This window comes from Gopherus flavomarginatus, chromosome 9 (assembly GCF_025201925.1).
Source record: "Gopherus flavomarginatus isolate rGopFla2 chromosome 9, rGopFla2.mat.asm, whole genome shotgun sequence".
Lineage (NCBI taxonomy): Eukaryota > Metazoa > Chordata > Testudines > Testudinidae > Gopherus > Gopherus flavomarginatus.
In genome coordinates this window covers 92,447,640-92,474,917 of record NC_066625.1, presented here as the reverse complement: position 1 = coordinate 92,474,917, position 27,278 = coordinate 92,447,640, and the positions used below count along the sequence as shown (strand labels likewise).

The 27,278-nt window shown below is 48.1% G+C and overlaps 1 protein-coding gene across 18 annotated transcripts in view; it reads right to left on the bottom strand.

Moving 5' to 3' along the window:
* The window catches only part of PPIP5K1 (diphosphoinositol pentakisphosphate kinase 1), a 232,533-nt gene extending 205,255 nt beyond the window's left edge, over positions 1-27,278 (bottom strand). For 5 of the 18 annotated variants that reach the window (XM_050967208.1, XM_050967207.1, XM_050967189.1 and 2 more), the window contains exons 1-9: positions 25,079-26,802; positions 21,813-22,500; positions 18,776-18,971; positions 18,605-18,695; positions 16,105-16,190; positions 15,456-15,610; positions 9,222-9,323; positions 8,722-8,883; positions 8,392-8,448 (exon numbers count right to left, since the gene is read on the bottom strand). In XM_050967208.1, the coding sequence (XP_050823165.1) occupies positions 8,392-8,448; positions 8,722-8,883; positions 9,222-9,323; positions 15,456-15,610; positions 16,105-16,190; positions 18,605-18,695; positions 18,776-18,971; positions 21,813-21,959 (996 nt within the window). In that variant the 5' untranslated portion in view covers positions 21,960-22,500; positions 25,079-26,802. Of the gene's footprint in view, positions 1-8,391; positions 8,449-8,721; positions 8,884-9,221; positions 9,324-15,455; positions 15,611-16,104; positions 16,191-18,604; positions 18,696-18,775; positions 18,972-21,812; positions 22,501-25,078; positions 26,805-27,161; positions 27,186-27,214 lie in introns of those variants that run through there. The other 13 variants (XM_050967197.1, XM_050967200.1, XM_050967202.1 and 10 more) reach the window with 8 other exon arrangements.

Here is a 27,278-nt window from a genome sequence, read left to right as displayed (position 1 = left end):
CAGACAAACCTCCCCAAGAGCTCAGGGCAGGCAGCCATGAAAGAGGACTATGCGGCACAGGCCTAGCCAATACACTGTGCAGCTTGGCTCCTCAGAGGCCTTCCAAGCTCTGGTTTCTCTGGCAGGAAGGCTAGGACCCTCTGGCTTCAGCACCCCCATACCACCAATACACACACTTCATGGATTCTGGGAGAGAGAAAAGAGAGGAGTGAGTTACCAGTAACTGGCCCTTTCAGGTAAGCCTGTGTATGTTCACATCTGTGGGATAAAGGGGCTGCACCATGAGCAAGTGAACTAGGACAGCAGAACTGTCACAACAAGCATAATCTCTGGATGCCACGTCAAGAGTGTAAGAGAAGTGACTACACTCCTGCGCTCAGTCCTTTGAACTCAAACCTCAGCTGAGGGGAAAAGCCACATACAGAGTTCTGAGAAGCAGCATTACAAAGTCCTAGGATGAAGACAGCACAAAGGTTACCATGCAAGCTATCTTAAGTCTCAGCTGAGTGCACTGGACATCTCCAAAATGTACATGAATGTTTGCAAGGTCATAACAATAGCAATACATAGCCCATTTCATTTGGGCAGCCTCTGAGCAGTAACGGACCGACCCCTGGTCTCACCTGCATATAGCTCAGAAATGGGGAACTTGTGGATAGGTTTGGTTCCATACAGACAGGGTCCCATATGTTTTGCAATTCCACAGCCATGGCATTTGTGTGGAACTGTTTTCCACAAGCTTTCTCCTCAACCACAAGGACTAGAAAAAGGAGGCTACTTACCAGTAACTGGTGGTTCTTCAAGATGTGTGGTCCCTGTCTGAATTCCAAATGTGGATACGCACTCATGCCATGTGCTGCAGCCAGAAACGTTTTGTATTGCAACAATGTCCATTGACCTGCACGTGCAATGTGCATTGTCTGCGTGCTTGCATCCAAGGCTATAAGAGGCCATGTGGGTCAATGCTGCTCCAGTATCCCTCTTACCACTAAGCAATGTAGTCCGTAGCAGAGGGGATGGAGGGCAGGTATCAGAATCCAAATAGGGACCACATACCTCGAAGCATCTCCAGTTACAGGTGAGTAACCTCCTCTTCTTTGAGCGATGATTCTATATGGTTTCCAAATGTGGGTGATTAGCGAGCCATGCACAGCATGGAGGTGAGTGCGAGGACCTGCGAGAAGTCATAGGATATGTCTACACTAAAAACTTAAGTCAACCTATATTAGGTCAACTTACAGCCAGTGCAGTATTTACTGTGGTGGCTGATATCCACACTACCCTCCTTGGGTCAGTGGTACACATCCTCACCAGGAACACTTCCACCAACTTAAGAGGGGTAGTCCAGTATGAGGAGCTGAGAGACCAGCTTCAGCTCCCTGCAGGGAGCCCAGCTGCCCTACATGCTCCTGGGCTCCCAATGGGCTGCCTCCTCCCCTCGCCTCCCTGTTCCCCACCAGGAATGGAGGAAGCTACCTGGGCTTCTTGCCCCTGAGGAGTGTGGTCCAGCTGCCCTGGCTTCTTACCCCACCCTTCTCCCCTGCCTGCTCCCTGCCCGGAGCTGGGCAGCCTTGTCAATTTCACAGCTCCAGCATAGAGCCAGAAGTTGACAAGACAGCCAATGTTTTTTTTTTTTTTGGGTCGGGGGGGAGAAAGGCTTCTCCTTCTCCACTGGGAGCAGGTCCAGCCCAGGCCCCCTCTTTCAGCCTACAGTGGGGTCCAGCCACCTGGACTTCTCCCCCTGCACCCCCCACTGGGAGCAGAGTCCAGCAGTCCGGGCTTCTCACTTCCGCTCCAAGCAGGGGCCAGCTGCTCGGCTCCCCAGGGGAGCAGAGAACAGCTGGCTACAGATGCCTGCTCCACTGGAACTGTGAAATTGACAGCCAAAGTAAGTAACAGTGTCTACAAAGACACTGCATCACCTTAACTACGGCCTGGTCTACACTACGCGTTTATACCGAATTTAGCAGCGTTAAACCGATTTAACTCTGCACCCGTCACACAGAAGCCCTTTATATTGATATAAAGGGCTCTTAAAACTGATTTCTGTACTCCTCCCCGACGAGGGGAGTAGCGCTGAAATCAGTATTGCCATGTCGGATTAGGGTTAGTGTGGCCACAATTCGACGGTATTGGCCTCCGGGCGGTATCCCACAGTGCATCATTGTGACCGCTCTGGAAACCAATCTGAACTTGGATGCACTGGCCAGGTAGACAGGAAAAGCCCCGTGAACTTTTGAATTTCATTTCCTGCTTGCCCAGCATGGAGCGCTGATCAGTACGGGTGGCCATGCAGTCCCAAATCCAAAAAGAGCTCCAGCATGGACCATACGGGAGATACTGGATCTGACCACTGTATGAGGAGACAAATCTATTCTATCAGAGCTCCGTTCCAGAAGACAAAATGCCAAAGCATTTGAAAAAATCTCCAGGCTATGATAAACAGAGGCCACAGCAGGGACTCAACACAGTGCTGTGACAACCATAACGGAAAGCCAAAGAATCAAATCGACACTCATGGGGCGGGGTGCGGGGTGGGGGAGACTGAGGACTCAAGCTATCCCACAGCTCCTGGAGTCTCTGAAAAGCATTTGCATTCTTGGCTGAGCTCCCAATGCCTGATGGGTCAAAAACATTGTTGCCAGTGGTTCAGGGAATATGTCGTCAATTTACCACCCCCTCCCAAAGAAAAGGGAAAAATATCGTGTCTCGCCTCTTTTCAATGTCACCGTATGTCTACTGGATGCTGCTGGTAGACGGGGTGCTGCAGCACTAAACAGCAGCAACCTCTCCCCTCCCCTCCCCTTCCCAGTGGCAGACGGTACAGTACAAAATGACCGATAGCCATCCTCGTCATCATCCTGCGAGTGCTCCTGGCTGGCCTCGGTGAGGTCGGCCAGGGTCTCCTGGGCAAAAATGGGAATGACTCCTGGTCATTCCCTTCTTTAAGCTTTGTGTCCTGGAGATTCAGTCCTGGCAGACGGTGCAATAGGGCTGGTAACCATCCTCATCATAGCAGCTGAAGGCTGAGCTCCTCTCTCCCCCCCCACACCTTCATGTCTAATGGAGATTCTGGACTATCATAGCAGCGGGAGGCTGTGCTCCTCTCCCCACCACCCTTTAATGAGTAATGGAGATGTCCTGCCTGGAATATCATAGCAGCTGGAGGCTGTCTCCTCCTCATTTTCTCTCACTAAAAAGTCAGTGTTTCTTATTCCTGCATTCTTTATTACTTCATCACACAAACGGGGGGACACTGCCATGGTAGCCCAGGAGGGGGGAAGCAACGGGTGGGGTTGTTGCAGGGGCACCCCCTAGAATGGCATGCAGCTCATCATTTCTGTGGGATCTCTGGGGCTCTGACCCGGAGCAGCTGTGCTCTCTGGTTCTCTAGTAGACTTGCCCCATATTCTAGGTAGGACTGACTCTACTTTTAGACAAAACAAAGAAGGGAATGACCTGGGAAGTCATTCCCATTTTTGTCCATGCGCCCCCAGCCGACCTCAGCGAGTCCAGCCAGGAGCACCCATGACAGCAGCAGACGGTACAATATGACTGGTAACCGTCATCGCCAATTTCCAAAGCAGCAGACGGTGCAATAGGGCTGGTAACTGTCTCTGCTACCTTGCAAAGGCAAATGAATGCTGCCGTGTAGCATTGCAGTACCGTGTCTGTCAGCAGCATCCAGTACACACATGGTGACAGTGAAAAAAGGCTAAATGGGCTCCATGGTTACCATGCTATAGCGTCTGCCAGGGTAATCCAGAGAAAAAGGGCACGAAATGATTGTCTGTCGTTGCTTTCACAGAGGAAGGATTGAGTGATGACATTTACCCAGAATCACCCGTGACACTGTTTTTGCTCCATCATGCATTGTGATCTCAACCCAGAATTTCAACGGGTGGGGATGACTGTGGGAACTATGGGATAGCTACCCACAATGCAATGCTCTGGAAATTGACACTAGCCTCGGGACAAGGACGCATACCGCCGAATTAATGTGCTTAGTGTGGCCGCGTGCACTCCACTTTATACAATCTGTTTTAAAAAACCGGTTTCTGTAAAATCGGAATAATCCCGTAGTATAGACATACCCTACACCAACAAAGGTCCTACGCCTCTCACGGAAATGGAGTTATGTAGTACGGCACATACATCAGTAGGACAAGGCTGTAGTATAGATGCTGACATAATTAGCTAGACTTAAGCTGCCTTATGTCGACCTAACTATGTAGTTTAGATCAGGCCTTAGTCTGTAAAAGTGTGGCCGGTGGCCACATCCACAGCCGCTCTGGGGCAATGGTATAGTGAGCGGTACAGGTGTGGATGGGGATGCCATGTGGCTACCCGGCAAATGTCCTGCCACGGCACATCCGCGAGGAAGGTGGACATGGCAGCATGCGCCTGCGTGGAATGAGCCATGACTCCAGGGGACAGGGGTACACAAGAGACAGAAGCATTCAGAAATGCAAAAGGCAATCCATTTAGAGATGGGCTGGGAGGAGAGGGCCTGGCCCTTGCAAAGTTTGGCAGTGACAACTAGGAACCTGAGTGAAGCACAGGTGCATTGGAGATAAAAAGGCTAGAGCCGGGCAGATGTTAAGCGACTGTAACGTTCTAGTCCTGTGGAAAGCATGAGGGTTGGGATATAAAGATGGGAAGGTAGATGCCTTGGTTGAGGTGGAATGCGGAGGCCATCTTGGGAAGGAATTTGGGGCACAGGCACAAGGAGACTGTCTTTGTGGAAGATGGGGTGGGGGAAGGGTCAGCCATTGTGGATGCCAATTCACTAACGTCTCTCACTGAGGTGATGGCCAACAAGATCACCACCTTCATGGAGGTGGGTGAGAGAGCAGGTTGTGAGGGGTTCAAAGCATGGCTTTGGAGCTGGAGTGGAGCCAGAGCACAGCTCCAGGCGAAAATCTGCAGCTCCACTGCTCTGGAGCTGCTCCGTGCTCCAGCTCTGGGCTCCAAACCAAAGCCCTGGTTCAAAGGGTGGTTTAGTAAGGGCAGAGAGAACGATATTCAGGTCCCAAGACAGGCTAGGTTTGAGCACTGGTGAGAAGGCACTGAGCAAACCTTTGAGGAAACGAGTGGTGGTTGCATGAGTGAAGGAGGAGAAACCATCTACCAGAGGGACGAAAGCACAGTGTCGTCCCCCCCCCACCAAGTGAACCCATATGGAGGAGTGGGCGAGACCCGACAGTTTGAGAAGGTGGTCCAGGAGGTTAGGAATAAATATGGAGTCCAGTGAGTAATGGTGGCAGCGTGCCCAGGTCGTGAAATGCTTCCATTTTGCCTCACAGCAGGTGCTGGTGGATGGCCTCCTGCTGTGCATGAGGCTGTCGCATATGGGGGTGTGGAGCACACCTGGTCTACATGCAAGTTCATCCAAATACCAAGCTGTGAGATGGGGTGGGGTGGGGGTGCTGGAGTTGTCCTTGTGCCTGCATGAGGGGATGCAGGTGGGTGTGGATGTGGACTGAGGGGGGGGCGAGTGGAGGAGGTCTGTGAACCAATACTGGTGAGGCCAAAAGGAGGCTATCAGTATGACTGTAGCCCGGTCCCTGCAAATTTTGTGCAGATCTTGTAGGAGGAGGGGAATGGGTGGAAAGGCATAGTGTTTGTCTTTGGTCCACGGCAGGAGAAGGGCATCGCCCTGTGAATCCACTCCCAGTGTTCCTCTGGAACAATAAAGGGGGAGTTTGTGGTTCTTGCTGGTCGTGAAGAGGTCCCAGCAGGGGTTTCCCCACCCAGGGCTGGATTTCCAATTAGGCACAGTAGGCACATGCCTAGGGGCATGGGCGTTCTAGGGTCACCTAAAGTGGGTTAAAAGTTTCATTTTTTAACAGAAAACACAAAAGATGCAGGCAGGGGGAGCAGATGATGCTGTACCTAGGGGGTCCATAAGGTGTAAATCCAGCACTGGCCCCACCAGTGGAAAAATGGAGTGTAGTGTGGGATCATGCAGTTCCCACTCGTGATTCACGTGGAAGGACCTGTTGAGTGTGTCTGCAAGGGACTTGCTGGCACCTAGAAGGTATGTGGCCTGGAGCAGGACATCATGCTTGATGCATTAGTTCCAGAGCCTGATGGCCTCTGCATAAAGAGCGAGAGACTTGGCACTGCCTTGCTTGGTGATACAGACAATTGCTGCCATGGTGAGAACATGTCTGGATGTGTGCGCCCCTGCTGGAGATGATCGTGGAAGATAGGGCATAGAGGAAAAAAAGTGAAGAGTTGGGGGGAGGAGGGAGAGAGGAGAGGCAGACAAATCTCAGAAATTAAGGGAGAGAGGAAAAAGTACAGAACTGGTGGAAGGGAAAATAACTTAGGATATAGATATTCAGGCCTGTCTGCAAAGGCCTATACTTTAAGAATTTAGGTGTATTCTTATCACTTAGCTAGTTACAAAGGTATAAAAGAAAGAATAAAAAATCACTGTCTGTGTAATGGCCCTCTCTTACTGTGACAGGCTAAAGCCTTCAGCTAAGATGTAGTTAGGCAGCCATAAGCTGGGAAGTGCATGGTCACATCCTCACATTCCAAACTAGTCACATTGAAATAAGATGCTATTGGGCTATTAGGAATACAATCCTGTCCTGATATTTCTATCACCTCCAGAGAAAGGGAAGAGCCGAGAAGATGTAAAAGGAAACTTAGGCCATGGCTACACTGGCGCTTTACAGCGCTGCAACTTTCGCGCTCACGGGTGTGAAAAAAACACCCCCCTGAGCGCTGCAAGATACAGCGCTGTAAAGCCTCAGTGTAAACAGTGCCGCAGCGCTGGGAGCACGGCTCCCAGCACTGCAAGCTACATCCACAGAGGATGTAGAGTACGTGCAGCGCTGGGAGAGCTCTCACCCAGCGCTGGCACTGCGACCACACTCGAAACTTCACAGCGCTGCCGCGGCAGCACTTTGAAGTGCAAGTGTAGCCATACCCTTAGTTTGATAGCATCCTGTCTGGCAAGAACTCACTTATCAATAGACACAGCTGGACAACCCTTATGTTTGTATAGATGTAGTTGTGAAATCCTCACTTCTGTATTGTTTTGTATGTTTATTTGCATGGTCTCTGTCTGGTTCTGTAATTGTTTCTGTCTGCTGTATAATTAATTTTGTTGGATGTAAACCAATGAAGGTGTTGGAATATAATTGGTTAAATAACCATGTTACAATATGTTAGGATTAGTTAGTTAAATTTCAGTAAAATGATTGGTTAAGGTATAGCTAAGCAAAACTCAGGTTTTACTATATAGTCTGCCGTCAATCAGGAAGTAAGGGGAGGGGAAATGGGAACAGGGTCTGGGGATGGGGGAATTAAAATCATGTTTTGCTAAAGGGGAAAATGGGAACAGGGGATGGGAACAGGGTCACAGGCAAGGCTTTGTGGTGTCAGAGCTGGGAACAGGGAGGGACACTAAGGAAGGAAACTGGAATCATGCTTGTTGGAAGTTCACCCCAATAAACACTGAATTGTTTGCGCCTTTGGGTATTGTTGCTCTCTGTTCCTACGAGAAGGACCAGGGAAGTGAGAGAGTGAAGGAATAAGCCCCCTAATAATAACGGTAAAGACAACCTGCACAGGGAGATGAGTCACTGCAGTGAAGGCAGTTGAACAGAGTCCAGTGTCTGGAATGGGAAGCTTATTTGAAGTTTTCACACAGAAACAGGGATCGATTTGCTGTGCCTTGGGCAAGTCCAGAGGTGGCTGGAATAAGACAGCTGAATTGCTGGAGCAGGTCTGTCAGAGCCCAGACAGTGGAAGGCACTACTGGACAGAGCCAAGAACTGTCAAGAATCATCTCAGCACCCTCCACGGGAAGGGGCAGTCTCAGGTCATGGGTAAGTACATGGCAACGAGCTGAGACTGGGGTAGCTATGGAGGGTGAGCAGGAGCATTGTGGATTGCACCAAGAGGAACAGCTGAACCAGTGCAGCTGCAATGCCTGAGTCTCCCATCCACAGTAGGACTCCAACACTGCAGAAGAAGGGGTTTTCAAGACTGGTTCTAAATAGGGCAATCACACTGGTGCTGAACCCCTGCGAAATGGAAGGAGCACTTCCACATGCAAGCACAGGACCAGAACCAGGGGACAGCAATGCCAAAAAGCATCTAATGTACATGGGCCCAACAGCAAAACAGACACTGAAAAAGTGGCAGAAAACATGCACCAAGATGTACATGAGAGTGGGAAAGAGTAGTGAAGGAAGGGACAGACCATGGGAGTAGCAGATGGCAGGCCACAAGTTAGAGAGTGACACTAACCAATGTAACACAAGCAGCCTAAATGTTCTCAGCCCACACGCAGCAGAGAACACAAAACGTTTGAGCTGCTCCCTTCCCCCCACCTCCACATCCCCTCAGCTTGCCTGACTGGTTACAGACCTCGGTCTCAGGGGTGTCAGGACCAATGGGGTGACAGATTGCGGCAGAAGTGGATGCCTGGGGCACAAACAGGATGTTTCAGGGAACAGTCTTACTCCTACAGAAGGGGGGCAGGAAGGGAGAAGGATAGCTCAGTGGTTTGAGCACTGGCCCACTAAACCCAGGGTTGTGAGTTCAATCCTTGAGGGGGCCATTTAGGGATCTGGGGCACAAAAAAAAAAAAAAAAAGAGAAATAGTTGGGGATTGGCCCTGCTTTGAGCAGGAAGTTGGACTAGATGACCTCCTGAGGTCCCTTCCAACCTTAATAGTCTATGATTCTATGCACAAACCTTAAAGGCAACACAGACTTTCCTGGCAACTAACTTCTCCATGGCAGTCAGCATGACCGGATAGCGGATTTCTTTCCCCTCACTGTCCCGTTCAACTTTCCCATCCAGAGCAGGGGACTTCCGGGCTTCCGCATGGGCATAATCCGGCCCAACTGTGTACACCTGGGTAGAGACAGAGGTGAGCTAGGTGGCCTGCATCACCAGATTATCAAGCCAGGTTCCAAAAAGTTACAGCTGAGCAAACACACAAACTAACTGGAATCCACCCGGACACACTTGGCCTGCAGACATATGGAGAAGTGGAATGGAGTTTGGTGCCACACACTCTCCTCATTAATGTCGGATGCAGACAAGCATTAAATCCTCACCCTGATCAGGCAGTGCTGTCAGCAACTCATATCTGGAGGGAACACTCCAAAGAGTTCTCAGCAGGACTACTAAGGCCACAATCTGGCCAAGGAGGCAGCCATCCCTCACTTTCACTCCAGCCTTCTCCTCACCTTGACATCAGTGCCATCTGTAGGCATGAACTCCTCGTAAATGTATGAGCCCGTTTTCCGTACACAGCTTTCAGGGGAGTAAACACTGCTCCGGCTACCAATCTGAAAGCAAAAGATGAAGAGACCCTCAGAGGGGGTAAAAAGGGAGCTGTTCAGTGTGAGCTAAAATATGCTCATGCAGGATCCAATGCTGCGGGGGAGGGGGAAAAACAGTGAGGAACCACACAGGCCAGGCACCCTAACAGCACTTATTAGTCTGTCAGTCTGCTTGACGGTGGATAAGTCTCTCTCACACACAGCAAGCCACCTAGCAACACACAGGGGAAAGTACTTTCCCTTCAAACCCTCCTCTTTCACAATAAAGTGTTCCACTGTTTGGACTCTGCCTAACAAAGAGCTAAATGGGAAGTTTAAATAAAATCAAATTCAGCCACACAAGAGCTTGGCAATGTACGGAACAGCACTTCCTCCCTTGGGAACAACCTAATCCAAAAGGCTGAGCAAAGAGGGCTGGAATGGGACCCTTGAAACTGGGTATGAATCACAGAAATGCAAGGGTGTAAGGGTCCTCAAGAGGTCATCTAATCCAGCCTGCAGCACTGAGGCAGGGCCGAGCAAACCTAGACAATCCCTGACAGAGATTTGTGTAACCTGTGGTGGGGATTCCACAACCTCCTTTGGAAGCCTGCTCCACAGCTTAGCTAGCTGAACAGTTAGGAAGTTTTTCCGAATAGCTAACCTAAATCTCCCTTATGCAGATTAGGCTCATTAGTTCTTGTCCTAACTTCAGTGGACAGGGAGAACACTTGATCACCATCTTCTTTATAAGAGCCCTTATCATATTAGGAGATAGAGGTGGGACCTGATAATCTTCTTTTCTCACAGTAAACATGCCCATTTTTTTTTTAGCCTTTCCTCATAGGTCATGTTTTCTGACCCCGTTATCATTTTTGTTACTCTCCATCTTTCCTAAGGTATGGGATCCAGAACTGGACCAGGTACTTAACTGAGGCCTCACAGTACCAAGCAGAGCAGGACAATTGCTCCCTGTATCTTACATATGACACTTCTGTTAATACATTCTAGAATATTAGCCTTTTCCACAACTGCACCACATTGCTGACTCTCCTTCAATTTGTAATTCACTATAACCCCACAAATAACAAGGAATGTGGTGGCACCTTAAAGACTAACAGATTTACTTGGGCATAAACTTTTGTGGGCATCTGAAGAAGTGATGTTTTTTACCCATGAAAGCTTATGAAATCTATTAGTCTTTAAGGTGCCACAGGACTTCTTGTTGTTTTCGTGGATACAGACTAACACAGCTACCCCCTGATACTATAACCCCAAATCCTCTTCAGCAGTACTACCACCTAGGCAGTTATTCCCCATGTTGTAGTTGTGCACTGGATTTTTCCTTCCTAAGTGCAGTACTTTGTACTTACCTTTACTGAATTTCATCTTATTGATTTCAGATCAGTTCTCCAATTGTCCAAGTCATTTTGAAATCTAATCTTGTCCTACAAAGTGCTTGCAGCCTCTCCCAGGTTGGTGTCATCCACAAATTTTTAAATCTTACTCACTGTGACGTTATTGATATAAACCGGGACCATATAGAACATGGGTTGCAACCAAGGTCCTGTAGTGGCACCAAATCCTATGTAAAGGGGGTCATATAAGGTGTCTAAGACCAAGTTATGAGTTACTGGTTATGATTATGCTGTCTGTATGTCTGTATCATTTTGTAGTTGAAGTTATAAGTATTGGCTCTATACTGTCTGTATTTCAAATTAGTGCTGCAGTTCTGGGAAATACCCCAGACAAGTTGGTGTTAGCTCTGCTTAGCCTGCTTGATGGCCCATTAAGGACCATCAGCTACACAACTGACCCATTGAGAGGAGGCTGATACGCCTTGTAACTCAGCAGGGTGTGCAGGGACTTGCCCATGTGACTCCAAACTCCATTTTGCTGTAATTTTCCACAGTAAGTACAAAGAAGTGTTCTTACACCTGGAAGTGCCTATATAAGGCTAATGCCTCATCTCCATTTTGTCTTCAATCCTGCTTCTTACCTCTGGAGGGACTTTGCTACAAACTGAAGCTCTGAACAAAGGACTGTTGACCCATCCCAGCGGGGGATGTTCTCCAGAGACTTGATTTGAACCTGCAGTTTACTCCATCACTGCTACAAGCCTGAACTAAGAACTTTGCCATTACTATTTGTAATTGATTCCATTTAACCAATTCTAGCTCTCATCTCTACCTTTTTCCTTTTATGAATAAACCTTTAGATTTTAGATTCTAAAGGATTGGTAACAGCGTGATTTGTGGGTAAGATCTGATGTGTATATTAACCTGGCTCTGAGGCTTGATCCTTTGGAATCGAGAGAACCTTTTCTTTTACTGGGGTGTTGGTTTTCATAACCATTCATCCCCATGACGGGTGGCACTGGTGGTGACACTGGGAGACTGGAGTGTCTAAGGAAATTGCTTGTGTGACTTGTGGTTAGCCAGTGGGGTGAAACCGAAGTCCTTTTTGTCTGGCTGGTTTGGTTTGCCTTAGAGGTGGAAAAACCCCAGCCTTGGGCTGTGACTGCCCTGTTTGAGCAATTGGTCCTGACTTGGCACTCTCAGTTGGGTCCTGCCAGAACCGCATCGTCACACTCACCACTCCATTATTCAAGTCATTAATGAAAATACTGACTACTATCAGACCCCTGTCAGACTCCACTAGAAACACTCTCCCAGTCTGACAGAAAAACCATACTCACTCCAATTGCTGTCCTTCAACCAGTTACACACCCACCTTACAGTTCTTTCATCTAGATCAGTGTTTCCCGAACTTGGGATACCACTTGTGTAGGGAAATTCCCTGTCGGGCTGGGCCAGTTTGTTTACCTGCTGTGTCTGCAGGTCCAGCCGATCGCGGCTCCCACTGGCCGTGGTTTGCTGCTCCAGGCCAATGGGAGCTGCAGGAAGCGGCGGCTAGTACATCCCTTGGCCCGCGCTGCTTCCCACAGCTCCCATTGGCCTGGAGCAGTGAACCACGGCCAGTGGGAGCCGTGATCGGCCGGACCTGTGGACGCGGCAGGTAAACAAACCAGCCCAGCCCACCAATGGCTTTCCCTACACAAGCAGCGTCCCAAGTTTGGGAAACACTGATCTAGACCATATTTCCTAGTTTGCTTCTGAGAATGTCACGTGGGACTGTGTCAAAAGTCTGACTAAAAAAACCAAGATATACTGCATCTACTGCTTCTCCCTATTCACTAGGCCAGAAATCCTGTCAAAGAAGGAAATTAGGTTGGTTTAGTGTGATTTGTTCTTGACAAATTCATGTTGACTGTTATTATTAGCCTATTATCCTCCATGAGCTTACTGATGTTTTAATCTTATGTTCCAGTATCTTTCCAGGTATCAAAGTTAGGGTGACTGGTCTATAATTCCCAGTGTCCTCTTTGTTTCCCTTTTTAAAGGGAGATTCTGTGTTTGTTCTTTTCCATTCCCTGGCACCTCACCCATCCTCTGAGTTCTCAAAGATAATCACTAACAATTCCAAGATTGCTTCAACTAGTTCCTTTAGTACCTTCGGATGAATTTGGTCAGGCCCTGCCAACTTGAATACATCTAATTTACCTTAATATTCTTTAACTTCTTCTCTCCCTATTCTGTCTTGCAACCCTTTCCCCTTGTTGTTAAATGTTAATTGTGTTAAGCATCTGGTCACAATCAATTTTTTTTAGTGAAGCCTGAGGCAAGTTAGGCATTAAACACCTCAGCCATCCTGACATGATCTGTTATTAGCTCTCCTTCCTTGCTAAATAGTGGACCTACACTTTTTTTTTTCTGTTGCTCCTAATGTATGTATAGAACCTCTTCTTCTCATGTCCTTTTATGCCCTGTGCTGTTCATAATGTATTCTGTGCCTTAGCCTTTCCAATTCTATCCCTACATTCTTGTGCTATTCTTTCATACTCATCCTTAGCAATTTGTCCATGTTTCCACATTTTATAGGTTTCCTTTTTGCTGTTCCGCCTTTAACAACATCTATGAGAAACTGTCAGCAATCCTGAACAACTTTTCCGCTTAGGTAAGGTCCCATGAGAAGAAAATCTACCAGTTCTGAGTCTGTAAATTCTGCATTTTTGAAATCCATTATCATTCTGCTGCTCTCACTCCTCCCTTTCATTTGAACCATTAAATCTATCATTTCATGATCACTTTTATCCAAAATGCCTTCAACCTTCAGTCACAAACAATTCCAATTCCTCCATGTCAGTCAGAATCAAATCTAAAGTAGCTGTCCCCTAATTACTTCCTCCACCTTCTGAAATAAGACATTGTCCCCACACAGTAAAATAATTTATTGGATAATAGCCACCACATATTGTTGTTATGCAGGTGCTAGTATTAACTCCATAATTCATGCTAAGTCAGAAGTTTTCAATTTAATGGAAACTTTAAACATTTACTTTTTAAAAATTGTATTGATATGATAAGAAACAGTCCATGGAATGTAAATTCTGATGCTATTTGAATTTCCTGGTGGTTTGAGAAAAAAAAAATGACTCAGTACAGAGAGAACAAGAGTTCAAAAATCACCTCTTTGGGCATTTTCACATCTCACTTTTTTGTACCTCCTTTTGCAAGAAACCTACAGCACTCCAGCCACATTGTTGCTCTTAACGCACCGATTGCTCAAAATACCAGCTATACAATCGCCACTCTTGTCTATAGAGCATTTTATAACTTTTTACCTATAACTGAAAGTTTGTGCACTGCGCCAAACCTGCCAATTTGACAGCAAATCTGTCATATGTGAACACTACCACTCACTCCATTGGGGGGGGGGGGGAGAGACCAAGAGTTCAAACTTAAACTCGTCTATCTGCTGTTTAAATTCCCATGCAGTTCACTACCCATATCATTGACTAAGACAATAAACCCCCAATTCAGATGGCAGTCAGGGAAATGCAAAAACAAAAAAATCAATAATGCAAAACTTTAGCAGTGCCCTCAACATTGCTAAGGCAGAATAACTTCCCCACTGCATGGAATGTGGGAATCAGATGTGGTGATCTATTGATATAATTTGATATAGAAGTAAATGAGTTACAGTGCAAGTTTGATACGCTGGTGTCTGCATTCGTGTTGTGTCTCTACAGAAGAAGAGGTGAAAGCCATATGGAGTGCTGGACTGTACTGTTGACAGCACTGTAGGCAATATAAAAGTGGAAAGAAATGCACAAGTCTTTCCCCCAACCTATTTCCATGTTGTGAAGGTTTTGGGTGGATGTAGCATATTCTAATGCAACCTTAACTGTCACTGAATAGTCTTTGTTTGACAATTTCGTATTTGTATTGTGCTAGGCATATACAAAACCTAGAGGAAAAGCTGGTCCCTGCCCTAAAGAATGCACTAGCTAAACAAAAACAGACAAATCATGGTGGAAGGGATAAAAACAGATACGTAAAGCCTTGAGAGTGACAGCAGACATGGAGAGCAGAGTGCGCACCAGAGTGAGATGCAGTATTCATAGAGGGGTTGGTGATGTGCACAGTAGGAAACCTTTAGATGTGCCTCCAGAAGTCCCAGCACTGTCACGCGAGCGAGGAGAGCTCCAGCATGGATCCACCAGCACTCAGCTGTTACTCTGGAGTGTGGACACTCCCCCTCGTGATAGGTTAACCTCCGAGGAAATCTTTCAAGGGTAGACTACTGGAGTTAATTCTGTAGCATAGATACACCCAGCATGAAGTTTGGGTGCTAAGGCATCTGAATGAAAACTGCATTAGCTGGTACTATCCATGACTTCTAGTGATCATGTGGATGGGATGAGCACTTGAGCAACCTTCATTTGAAATCTACTAGGCTTTTTTTGGGCTGTTCTATTGCTGTGTTATGGTGTGATTGAGCACATAAGCCAGGTACTGCTGCTGGAACGGTCTCTTCAGCAATTCCTGACTCACTGTGATTTATCTACACGTTCTTAACATGGCATTAACAGATTTTTGCATTTACAAGCAACAAGATCTCAGTCAACTTGAAACCAGATTCCTGCACCACTCCCTCCAGGAGGCCCCACAAGCCTTTCCCAGACCCAAGGACTCTCCTTCCAGTGGTTCATCTCTGGCCTCAAGGCACATGGGAGTTTTATCTATCTGCCGACAGGCATGCACTGAAGTGTCTGCCTCATAGCCAATGGCCACTGGCAACTGGAGTTCCCCTCACCTTCCGGAAGAGCCTCTGGCTGCCCCCACCTGCCGAAGTTGGGTAGTAAATATAAACATTGTGATCCTCCGCACTGACTGGCTTCTCTACAAATGGCTTTGGGAAAACGGCTCCATTCACCTCCACTTGGTCCTCTCCCTCCACTAGGTTGCACTCTGTAGACAAAGCACAGCAGGAGCAGGTCAGGAAAGCGGGGATGCCTGCTTCAGGGGACCCAGCTCACCATTCCCCCCCACCTCACTCCTCTACCCCACGTCTGGGTCTGCAGCATAGACTGCAAATCAGGTCTGTTCAGGCTTGCCACCAAGGTCTGATCTTTAACAGCAAGTCCCTTTTAGCACCATCCTTGGAGGCACTCCTTTGGTGGAGTCAGCTCTGATCACAGCCATGCTGCCTGGGCATTTGGGGTGTGCTGCATAGGATACTTGGGAATAGCATCAGGCTGGCCCTCTGAGGCCTTAGTAACCAAGGGCAGACAAGGGAGCCAGGCACACCAGCTTGTTTGTAAATTGAGGTTGCGAAACATCAGCATCCCTGTGTACTCAAGCTCTATTCCCAGACTCTTCTGAGGCCGAGTCACGTAAAGTGGAGCTCTCTGGGGAGATGAACTTGCCATCTGTCACTCCCACTGCCCCCTGGGTACACTCACCATCCGGCTTGTCAGGGTCTCGATTGAGCACAGCGTAGCGGGGCAAGTCTATGCCTTCCTCCTGCAAGATCCGGTATACTTCTCGCCTGCAAGGGACAGGACAAGAAGTCAGTGGCAGCCATCACGATAGGCGGAAAGGTCATGGCTGTGACCTTGACATAACACAACAAGGTCTATGTCTGAGGTTCAGCATGGATGGGACTAGAACCCAGGTCTGCAGGATGGCTGGTACCTTCATGCCACCACCCAGCAGCCATGGTAGGACCACAGGCATCACCACATAGACAGACACCACAGGAAGTAACACCTTGAAAGCCTAGACCAACAGATTTCCTTGGGGTCCCTTATTGGTCCAGCCACCCCACTGAAGCCCAAGAGGAATTCCAGGAATGCCTATGCAGCAAGGTGGACTCCCTTGCCAGCTGTAGCAATGGACCTGCCTCTCAGCTTGCTCTTGGATTCCTGACCCCAGCTCTGACCCCTGGTTCCTGTCTGTTGGTGCTATTCCAGGCCTCTAACAGCCACTACTCTAACCACTAAGCATGCCACATTGCATGACACTGCGCCTAACTGCCCAAACCCCAGTCATGACACTAAGGGAGGCAAAGCATCTGCATGCACCTGCCCAGAGATGTCTGCTTCGCATCCCTGATTGGGATGCCTGTGAGCAGCAAAGCACTGCCCATCCTGAACTAGGATGCCTATGTCATGGATCCACGGGACTAATGCTATAACTCCCAGTCTCTTGGAGGAATGCCTTCAGTGTGCCAGATCTCCTAGAGGTCTCACTCTTCCTCCAGGGTAAGCCACGCAGAGTCCCCACCTCCTTAGACTGGACCTCTGGGCCTGCATCCCCCGCTTCCCACCATAAGCACCATTCAGCGAGTCCAACTCAGACTCCTGATGGAGACTTGTACACTCTTACGGAATTAATGCACCTCGCCCAGCATTTGTAGTGACACACACAACCTGTGAAAATAGTCGAGTTTATTAATCAATTGGAACACAGCCTAGGGAGGCCTTAGGGTAGTAGAGAGAACTGAAGGTTAAGCACAGTCCATTCTGGTCAGCACAAGCCCAGCCATGCTGCAGTGAACCCCTTGGTTCAAACGCTGTCTTGCCGTCTGACCTCCTGCATCAGACCAGGTGAGAGCCCTCACTCCTTCCAGCTGCCAGCTCTTATCCCCCACCTCATAACTCTCCTGTCCTTTGATCTCAAGCTGGGGGTTGTTGTTCAGCTTCCCTAAGTAGAGGTGGGGAAATTCATAACCCTCTGGGTCATTGCTTGCTAGGTGTCAATGTCCTGGCAACTGGATTTGCCACTGGCTTCTCAGATGCTCCAATGATATGGAGACTAAGGCCCAGACAGCTGGGTAACACCCACACCTATGTCACTCAGCCTGCCCTAAGAGCAAAGTGTCCTTTTCCACCTCACTGGGTAACAATGTTGCATATAATGGAAACAGACACAAACAGAACTCAAAAATATTACAAAAGATTCCCACTTTGTCACAGCCTGATGGTAGCTGGGTGCCCATCATACTCACCTGCACCCACCCAACCTGGACACCTAGGGACAGCAGAACATCACCTTCAACCCCCTCCAACACTGGACAGCAACAACTAAGAGTGGTAGAGACCATACCACAAGAAACCTCCACCCTGGTCAGGGACACCTAACAGCAGCCGAGTCCTCGCATCCACCGGTCCCAAATGGAAAGCTATGGTTTTCACACCAATAGCTACCTTCTTTGCATCTGAACTTGAGGGTATGCCAGCCACACAACTCCAGGGCAGTGTTTCAGGCATGGAAATCTGGAGGGGAGGGCTGGGTGTGACACTCTAGCCCTAAACATCCAAGGCCAAAGTTTTCAACCCTTGCTGCCTAGCTCTGACTCCTAATATATTTAGATATATGACTCTTGTATATTTAGATATACAGTCTGAATTCATTAGGAGCTGGGTACCCACAAATCAGCTGGTGTTCCCGAGAGCTGCAAGTGCTCAGACCCCCTGGAGGCCTGGCACTTACTTAGGAGCTACCCTTTTGGTACTTAGCTACAAAACGTTGGCTGTTCTCCCCCCCCTTCCCCAGAATCTCACCTGCCCTTGCTGCTGTCACTCCTTGCCTCCCTACACTGTGATCTGACCTGTCCTCACTAATCACTCCCATCAATCATTCTGTGAGCTCACTCCCTTGTCGTACTTCACCCTGTCCCTCCCACACACTGTACTAATCAGGAAAGTTCAAAATACACCTGCTTCCAATCAAAGTAAGTCCATTCCTTCCCCTTACATCATCCCATCTGGAAGTTATGAGATCACCTCCCAGAAATCTGCTAAATAGAGGCAACCAAGGCCCCTCCGTCCCTTATACCCACTAGCACATGGAAGGTGAAGCAGCAGGAGCATTTGTACAGCACTCTGAGGGAGATCAGGAACCAGTCAGGCAGTTCACCCACAGGGGAATGAAGGAATTCTCCAGGCACTGAACTCCTACCTGTCCTGGATGTAATACTGCATATCAAGGTCATTAATCAGAAACGGATTGCACAACTTGGCGTAAGCAACTGCCTTATCCAGAGGGAATCCTGAAAAACAGCAGAAGATGCTATTAATGCAAGTTCCCCACTGCCAGGCCTGTGGGGCAGGGGCTGCCACAAACCTTTACCTTTAGAGTGGAAGGAAATGAGGCAGTCACAAGGAGGCCAGTTCTCCACTGGCTCATTCAGAATGACATCTTCTCCCATGATTACCACTGTGATGTACTCAAACTTGCATAGACGTTCCAGGATCTGGGTCATGGGCTTTGACTTGGACTTTTTGGTCATGGCACAGATTCCAACCACAATCTGCCGTTCTGGAGGCTGAGGGGACAAGCAGGCAGCTTAATACTGAGCCATCTTGTTCAATGAACTCAAATTGCAAATGGCATATAGAGGCAGCAATTGTGAACAAACACGGGGCTTTTCCCCCCAACCCATACACACGCTTCATTTCTCTTTTGATCACACCCGAGACAAAGAACTCAGCAAGTGGATACCATTAAAAGCATCTTAAAACACCTGATTCTCCAGCACACGGAAGATTCTCCCTTCTATCTCTGAACACCTACACTATCAGAGTCACTCTCTAAACCATTACAAGCTTATAAAAGGAGAGATCTAATATGTGGTTCTAACATCTCCTCTTTGCATACACATGCGAAAGGTGATGTGCACACATACACACTGGTGACACAAGCACATACACATGGCCAAGCAAACACAGACCATGGACAAGCACGAGGACTTGCACATCATCCCTTCCACATAGCACTCATTCTGCAGTTAGGAATTGCCATCTTTAAAAGCAATTTTACCACAAAGTTCATGGGCTGAATCTGCAGAAGTGCATGCAAAAATGCTTAGAATAATTTTATTTTTTCTTAAAAACAGTGGGTAACTTCCTCCTGTACTCCCCTCCAGTAACAACAAAAGAACTCAAGGAAATTTGCTCAAACACCCCCACCTCATTTTCTTTTCAAGTTCCCTATGGTAAGACACCACATACAGAAGAATTCAGATAAATGCAAATGTTTCTGATTAAGAGTGTATGAAAACTAGGAGTCAGAATGAGAATTCTCTGCAAACCTGACTCCAGCAGTCACAGCCAGTGCAGCTGCTAGAATGACTGTTTCTAAATAGCTCGGCCCTTGTGCCAATGTTTCTACCCAATGAAGCCTGGCAGTATGCTTTTAGAAGGACTGGAGCAGAGCTGATGAGGCCAGACTCCTGTAGGGAGCTTCTTTGCCAACAGAGTCAAGGAAAGAGTAGGGACTAACTGGAACTTTCAGAGGTCAGCATTTACACAGGGGCTTGGCTAGCACTCTACTCCCACTACCACTCACCACAAGGATAAAAACCATTAAGAGTCAGAGTTGTTCTACTGGTCTCTTAATAAAGAGCTTAGACCTGGGAGTGAGAATCCTGCACAAATGGGATCTTCAGAGAAACCATCTTATTAATTTAGAAGGATTTTGACAATAAGCTAAATGCCCCAGAAGAAGAGATAGACTCATAGAATCGCAGGGCTGGAAGTGACCTGGAGGGATCATCAAGTCTAGTCCCTTGCACATTCACAGCAGGATTAAGTATTCTATATAGACCAACCCTGACAGGTGTTCGTCTAAACTCCTTTTAAAAATCTCACAACTTCCTTAGGAAATTTATTCCAGTGCTTGACTACCCTGACAGTTAGGAAGTTTTTCCTAATGTCCAACCTAAACCTCCCTTGCTGCAATTTAAGCCCATTGCCTCTTATCCTATCTTCAGGGGTTAAGGAGAACAATTTTTCTCCCTCCTCTTTGTAATGGTCACTGACTCACACCAACATATTTAAGGAAATATTTACAATAGGAAATGCTCTGCAACCTCCATCTAGGATCTTATGTGCCTCAGGCAAATATGGAGCAGTGACCTGAACACTACAATCCAGGACAACATGGCAAGGGGAGGGACCAGGGGATTCAAATCCCTCATGACCCCAAACACCACCTTATTAAACATTAAACCGGATATCAAGAAAACATCTTGACACACGCCCCTCCAGCAGCAAGAGACACAGAGGAATCTCTAGGGAGCTACTTCATCATTTTCACAAAAGACAACGTTCTTCTTATTCCCATCCAGTCCACCACCATCACACTTCATGTGAATACAGCTCCTATTCTATTTATGGAACAAGACTTGTATGCATTAGCCCTCAGAGGCTCAGCCCATATCACACACCTCAGGCCAAAGGGTCAGACCCATAAAGCTACAGATGGAAGTCCTGCAAAGCCCTCAGAGGGCCCCTGGCCAGCGCCACACAGAAAACACTGTCACTTCAGTGCAGTCTGTCTGCATTATTCATGGTGAATTCCTTTAAGTAACTAAGAATGATAAAGGGGTAACAGAGCTCCAAAGGAAGGAAAAGGTACAATAGTGCCTCTGAATTAATCCTGCTTACAAAGGGGGTCAGAAGACAGGCCAGTAAGGGGGTTGCAAACAGAGGCAAAAGGAAGCATTCACAAGCAGAAGGAGATTACTCTTTTCTGCAGCCTGTAATATCAGGGTGCAGATGATCTGTGATCCAATATAAGGGTGAAGCTGCCAGGACCGCCCTACTGCTACACCATTTAAAGGACCTGAAAAAGTAAACCCTAGAATTTGCCCAAGTACTGGGTGCTGAGAACAGTGGAACAATCGTGCTGCATTTGGTGTTGGGTAAGGCTAAGATTTTTGTCATGGATATTTTTAGTAAAAGTCATGGACAGGTCATGGGCAATAAAGAAAGATTCATGGAAGCCTGATATTTGTTCATAACTTTTACTAAAAAAGTGGCTTGTAGCTCCAGGGTTCCCCTCCCACAGCCAGGAGCTGCAGGGGGCCCTGCCGGGGAGACCCTGCAGCTCCCAGCCCCTGGTGGCTGAAGTCACGGAGGTCTCAGGAAGTCACGAATTCCATGGCTTCCATGATCTCCATAAGAAAATCATAGTCTTAGTGATGGGGATCTAGGACATGACATTTCCATACGACTATACACACTGCCTGGTCTGTATGGCCTGCAGGTTGTGACAGCCTGGCACCTCTAAAGTAACCATACATGTAAAAACTAAGCAACCGAGGAGAAAGCTGGACATGGGACACAAACAAGCACTCCACTCCATAGCACCAGGACCTACTTACCGACTCTGACTCCTCATCATCCTCAAAGAAATCAATCTCGTCTGTCTTCATGTTTGATCCCAGAAAGTCTGTCTCATCATCTCTGGTACCAACAAAAAACCTGGGAGTGGAGCTTGCGCCCTCATGGGAGGTCGTCAGCGACGACATTACAGTCTGGGTGGCCGACCATCCCGCTCTGGAATCATCATGTACAAACCAGGATAAAAAAGAACCCACAATGGGGAGCAAGCCAGGGCTGATGCTATTGAAAAGAGACCAGGGTGGGTGGGATGGGACTAGCGCTGTATGAACGAACCCAGGAATGTAATAGCAGTACTAGTGAAAGGTGCCAGGGCTGGAGGAAGAAGACTTTAGACTGGGTGGGGACAGAAGCCAGCGATATTGGAAGGCACCCTGAGAGGGGGCGGGGGGAGCACAGCATCCAGTGCCATTTCAAACAGGCACCTCCAGTGTGCAATTAATCCATCTGCACTAGCTGGGAGGGGAATGGTGTCATTGCTAAAATTAATTAGTTGGATGTGATGAGACTTAGCCCTTACAATGCTGTACGTTCCAGACTGCTGGCTACATCAGTCTCCAACCCCTGGGGGCACCAGCTGATAATCAAGAGGGTGGGGAGGGAGCTAAGGACAGAATGAAGACTGCTTCCTAATCCTCAAGCTTCAATCCCTTCGCTGGTCAGGAAGGCCTGGGGGGGGAAAAAAAAAATAAAGGACAAATCACATGAGGCACTTAAGTTAGCATGGTGGGGGTGGTAGCATTTTGAGACACTTCAAGGAGAATGGGAAGCAATATTTAGAGCACGTGACTGGAAGTCAGGATTTCCTGCTATCTAAATCTGGCTTTGGTTCACAGCATGATCATAAGTAGGTCACTTAGGGCTCAACTGTCAAAAAAAAAATAGGCACCTTTTGTATGCACTCCCCGTATGGGCAGTTTTTCCACACAGAGTTTAAACGCAAATTTTTTTTAAAGTTCAATTAAAAATAGCTTTAAATCCAACACATCTGCTCTTTAAATAACTTATTTTCATCCATTCAGCCTGGCTGTAATCTTGAAACTACTTTTAAAACAGTGGTCCACGGCGACACAGGCCTTTCGTACGCATTAAATGGGCCATGGCCAGGAAACAACTCAACTACTCTCCACTTCTGCAGACTCCTATCTGGGAGACCCAGGGTTCGTTTACACCAAGAAATCACAGCAAACAAAATCAATTTAATTAATTCAGTGCAGTCTTCCTGCGTGGAGACTCAAATCAGTAAAAGAGTGCTTTACACCCAAATAGCTTAATTTGGTTTGTTATAATTTGCAGTGAAAGCAAATGGGTGATAGACTAAATAGACTGGTACTTGAAGAGGTTTCTCTTACTCAGACTATTGGCTCAGACATTTAGCTCGCAAGAGATGAAATTATAACTTTACCAGGCCAAGACATATGGAATTATTAAAGTTGCTGGAAGATAGGTACAGTTGAGTATAAGCAGTACGTATTCTTTAGAATTATAAAGCGATGACAGAGAGGGAGCAGGTAGACAGAACGCAAAGGCCCAATAATTTAACCTAAAAGGACCCCATTAAGGAAGGATTTTGATGCACAGGAACTATAATTATGGAGACAGAGGGGAGAGAGGCAGGAACAGAAGCACAACAGAAAGCTGAGTTCAAGAGAAGAGAGTGGGCCACCACGTCAAATGCTGCACTAAGGTCAAGGGGAACAATGAGTAAGAAGAGCAAGCAGCAGCCAGCAGCAGCAGCAAGTTGGCTCTCCTCTAGGTAGAAAACTATTGCTATGCAATGGCCAGGCAAAACTAGGGTGACCAGACGTCCTGATAAAATTGGGACTGTTCCAATATTTAGGTCTTTGTCCCGATATTTCACTCTGCCAGCAGCACTCTGCTTGGTTTTTTTTCCCTCCCCTTCCCCCGGTGGACACACACACACACACACACACACCCCAATGTGTCCCGATATTTTCTTCCTCTCATCTGGTCACCCTAGGCAAAACCCCAGAGAGTGTGCCACCATGCTGTTATATGCACCCGCCTCTGTCTCCAGGCCTCCATGACACCTCACCCCAGTCCAACCCCTAAAACTCTCATAATCGTATTAACACCACCAGCACAGCTCCACCAATGGTAGCTACAGTAGGAGCATCAGCAGAGCCCAGGCAGCTACTGGCTGTTTTACCACCATGTCATCTAGATCTAGTAGTATCGGTGACAAACTGATGATGCCCTGTGGATATTAGCACTCCCTCTGATACTCCACCAGTAACAAGGCAGCAGTAGGAAATGTCAGAGAGAGACACTTTTTAAGGGAATGCACTGCACTTGATTTAGATAAAATTTACATCATTATGATCTACACACTGTGATAATTTCATCCACCAGTCTGCAAAGACAACTGGGTACCCATTACACAGACACCAACATCAGCCCCATGGAAAGTTTCTATCAGATACCCTCTCCCAGAAAATGAAGACCTGAAACTATGTAACGGCATAAATCCTTGGCTTCAAGATCTTTTTCTCTAGCAGAGGTGGAACCTTGACACACCATATGCAATTGCTTTTTTATTATATAGCCATTGCCAGGGCTTTGTCTGTGTGCGTCTTCTCGATTGTAAAATCTCCAGAACAGGAATGGTCTCTGTTTGGGGCCACACACCCTGATTGCAGCATTCCTATCTTGGTGTTTATATAGCCCTCATTACTAGAGCATTTAAAGCCTCTCAGTCATTAGAAGACTTGATCTTCACAACAGCCCTGTAACACAGGGCAGAGCAAGCTACTTATCCAGAGTCACACAGGACACCTGACTGAGCTGGGAATTGAATCCAGGTCTCTCGACTCCCAGGGTAGTGCCTTATCCACACTAGGCCATTCTTCATTGCCTTTAAGCACTAACATAATATAAATGCTTAATAATAAAACATTAGTTGAATGGGCATTCCTACAAAAGGAAGCATTGATAATGGGCTCATTAATAAGGACCCCATTTGCAGGTTATGGTTCCAAGCCCCTCTCCCCATGAAAGATTACCTGTATGCCCTAGCGTGAGACACAATCCAGCTAAGCAAAGGCAGCAGATGCATTCGTGCCCTCTTGATATTTTTGTTTGGTACAATAGTGTCACTCTAACCAAATCCAGTTCAAGGCAGAGATTACAGGCATAAAACCCCAGCTCCTGAAGTCACATGATGACTTCAGCAGCTCAGCTTCCATTTAAAAACAAATTCCTAACTCCCATGATTGTGAAGACAAACCTAAAAAAGGTGACATGAGTAGTACATGCAGTGATGTCTGCTGGAATCTGCAGAGTCTCTATTAGATCAGGAGGGGAACTGCTTCAGGCATCTCAATGGGGTAGTGAGCTCCATGACCCAAAGCTTTGGAGTCCCCACCAACACCACTCCAGCAGAGAACTGTGTGGCCCTGTCTAGACTAGGATTTAAGAGTGTAATGTTACCCAACATGTTAATATCATACCTTTAAATCCTAGACTAGAGAAGGTCCATATGTAAGGGGAAAGAGTGGCTGGACACACTTTTCGCCTCAGACAGAGACGCCCTCACTGGTAGGGTAACCACCACCCCTAGTTGCCATTCCTTCCTCTCTGCCAAGGCAGAAGGACCCCTACTGCCATGGCTGTTCCTCCCAACAGGAGTGGAACTCCACTATTGTTCCCGGGGAGCTAAAGGGGCCCCAAACTGTTGCTCCCTGCCACTCAAAGTGGAGGGAAGGGCCCTCTTCCTTCACTATAGCCATACTATGTAGGAAGCAGGCCATGGCATAGAGAAAGGCTCGGTCTCTAACCTTACTGATCTTCTCAGCAAAGACGACAGCACACAGTGCTCCAGAAAGGACATAGCTTCAGAAGGAAGACCCTGAACACACTTGACTTCTCAAAACCTGTCATGGAAGGTCATTGCTACTTAAAAATAAGTGCAAAGTATTTCTCCTTCAGCTTCACACCACCACCCAGGTTTGCCTGAACCTTGGTTAGGCTGACTCTTCCGCCACTCTGTGATGCACTCCAACCTCATATCACAACACACCTACTCCAAACCACAGAACACTACGTGAGTCCACAATTGAAAATTTGAACAGGGGCTCTCTCCACATAAACCTCTCACAAGTCTTATCCCACTCAAAGATTAGTCTACATCAATAAAGATTTGAACAAGAAAATGTAAGAGGGCCTACAGATTGAAGAGGATAGGCTCAAGTTACCGCATGTTCTGGACTGTCCGCTAGTGTCAACCTTTGCCGTAAGATGCCAATTCTCCTACTATTTTAAGTTATCCTCATGAGGGTCAAATAAAGACCTAACAGAAAGATTCCAGAGTAGCAGGATTGGAGCAGTTTGCAGTGTTGTGGCACAGCAGAAGTGGTCATGCATTTAATGGAATTTCAAACCTCTGTTAAACTTGTGTATTATTAATTTGTTTTCATGCTTGAGAGATTTTGACAGCAGAAGAAACCCATTATAAGCAGCCTTTGGCATTGATACCCTTCAAAAGCAGGCCAGCCCACAGATGAATGACTGCTATTTCAGAGGAGAGGCCTGAAAGACTAGTGCGAGGCTCAGCTCTCTCTGCCCCCAACATCTCAAAGAATCCTAAAGGGCTTTGGCAGCAATCCAGGCAGTGACCATCAGGCTGCGGCCAACGGGCAGTGTCCTCCTATAAAGCCGTGAGCCTGGCCCCAAGCTCGGTGAGCACCTCCTGGCTCCCCAAACCGGCCAGAGTTTGTGAGATGCAGAGGCAGCAAGCAGGGGCCAAAGCCAGCAGCGTTTGGCCAGGAAAGGAGAGAAGGGAACAGAGGAGGCCAGAGGCCAGCACTGAGGGGCGCAGCCAGTGGGGACCAGGGTGACCCGTTCCCCCAGCCTCTGACCGAGGTGGTGGATACTCTGACCCACATGCCAGGGCTGGTGGCTAGTGTCTGAGAGCGAGCTGGGGCCCCGGAGTCACTGCACCCCCGCCCCAGACATCACTCCTCAGCCCCGCCAAAACTGCACCCTCCCTCCACACGCAGCAGCGATGGCCCTGGACCGACCCCTCTCCCCCGCCCGGCTACACCGAACTGCGACTGATCCCGCCTGGGCCGCCACCCCGGGCCCTACCCCCACCTCACCCCGCCCCATGGGACCCCAGGCGCGACCCCCGCCCTGGCCCGCCACCCTGGGCCAGACCCCCTCCTCACCCGTCCCGGGACCGACCCGCCCGGCCCCGCCGCCCCGGGACCGACCAGTCCCGGGACCGACCCGCCGCGCCGCACCGCACCGCACCGCACCGCACCCAACCCCCTCCTCCCGGGCCTGCCCGATACACCCGCCCCGGGACCGACCCCGCTCTGTTACTGGTTTAAATCGCGGAGCGCAGCCATTCCCACGCACTCACCTGCCACCCTCTGGGCGCAACCTAACCCGCCAACCATGGCTAGCCAATCGCAGCGTGTTTACTG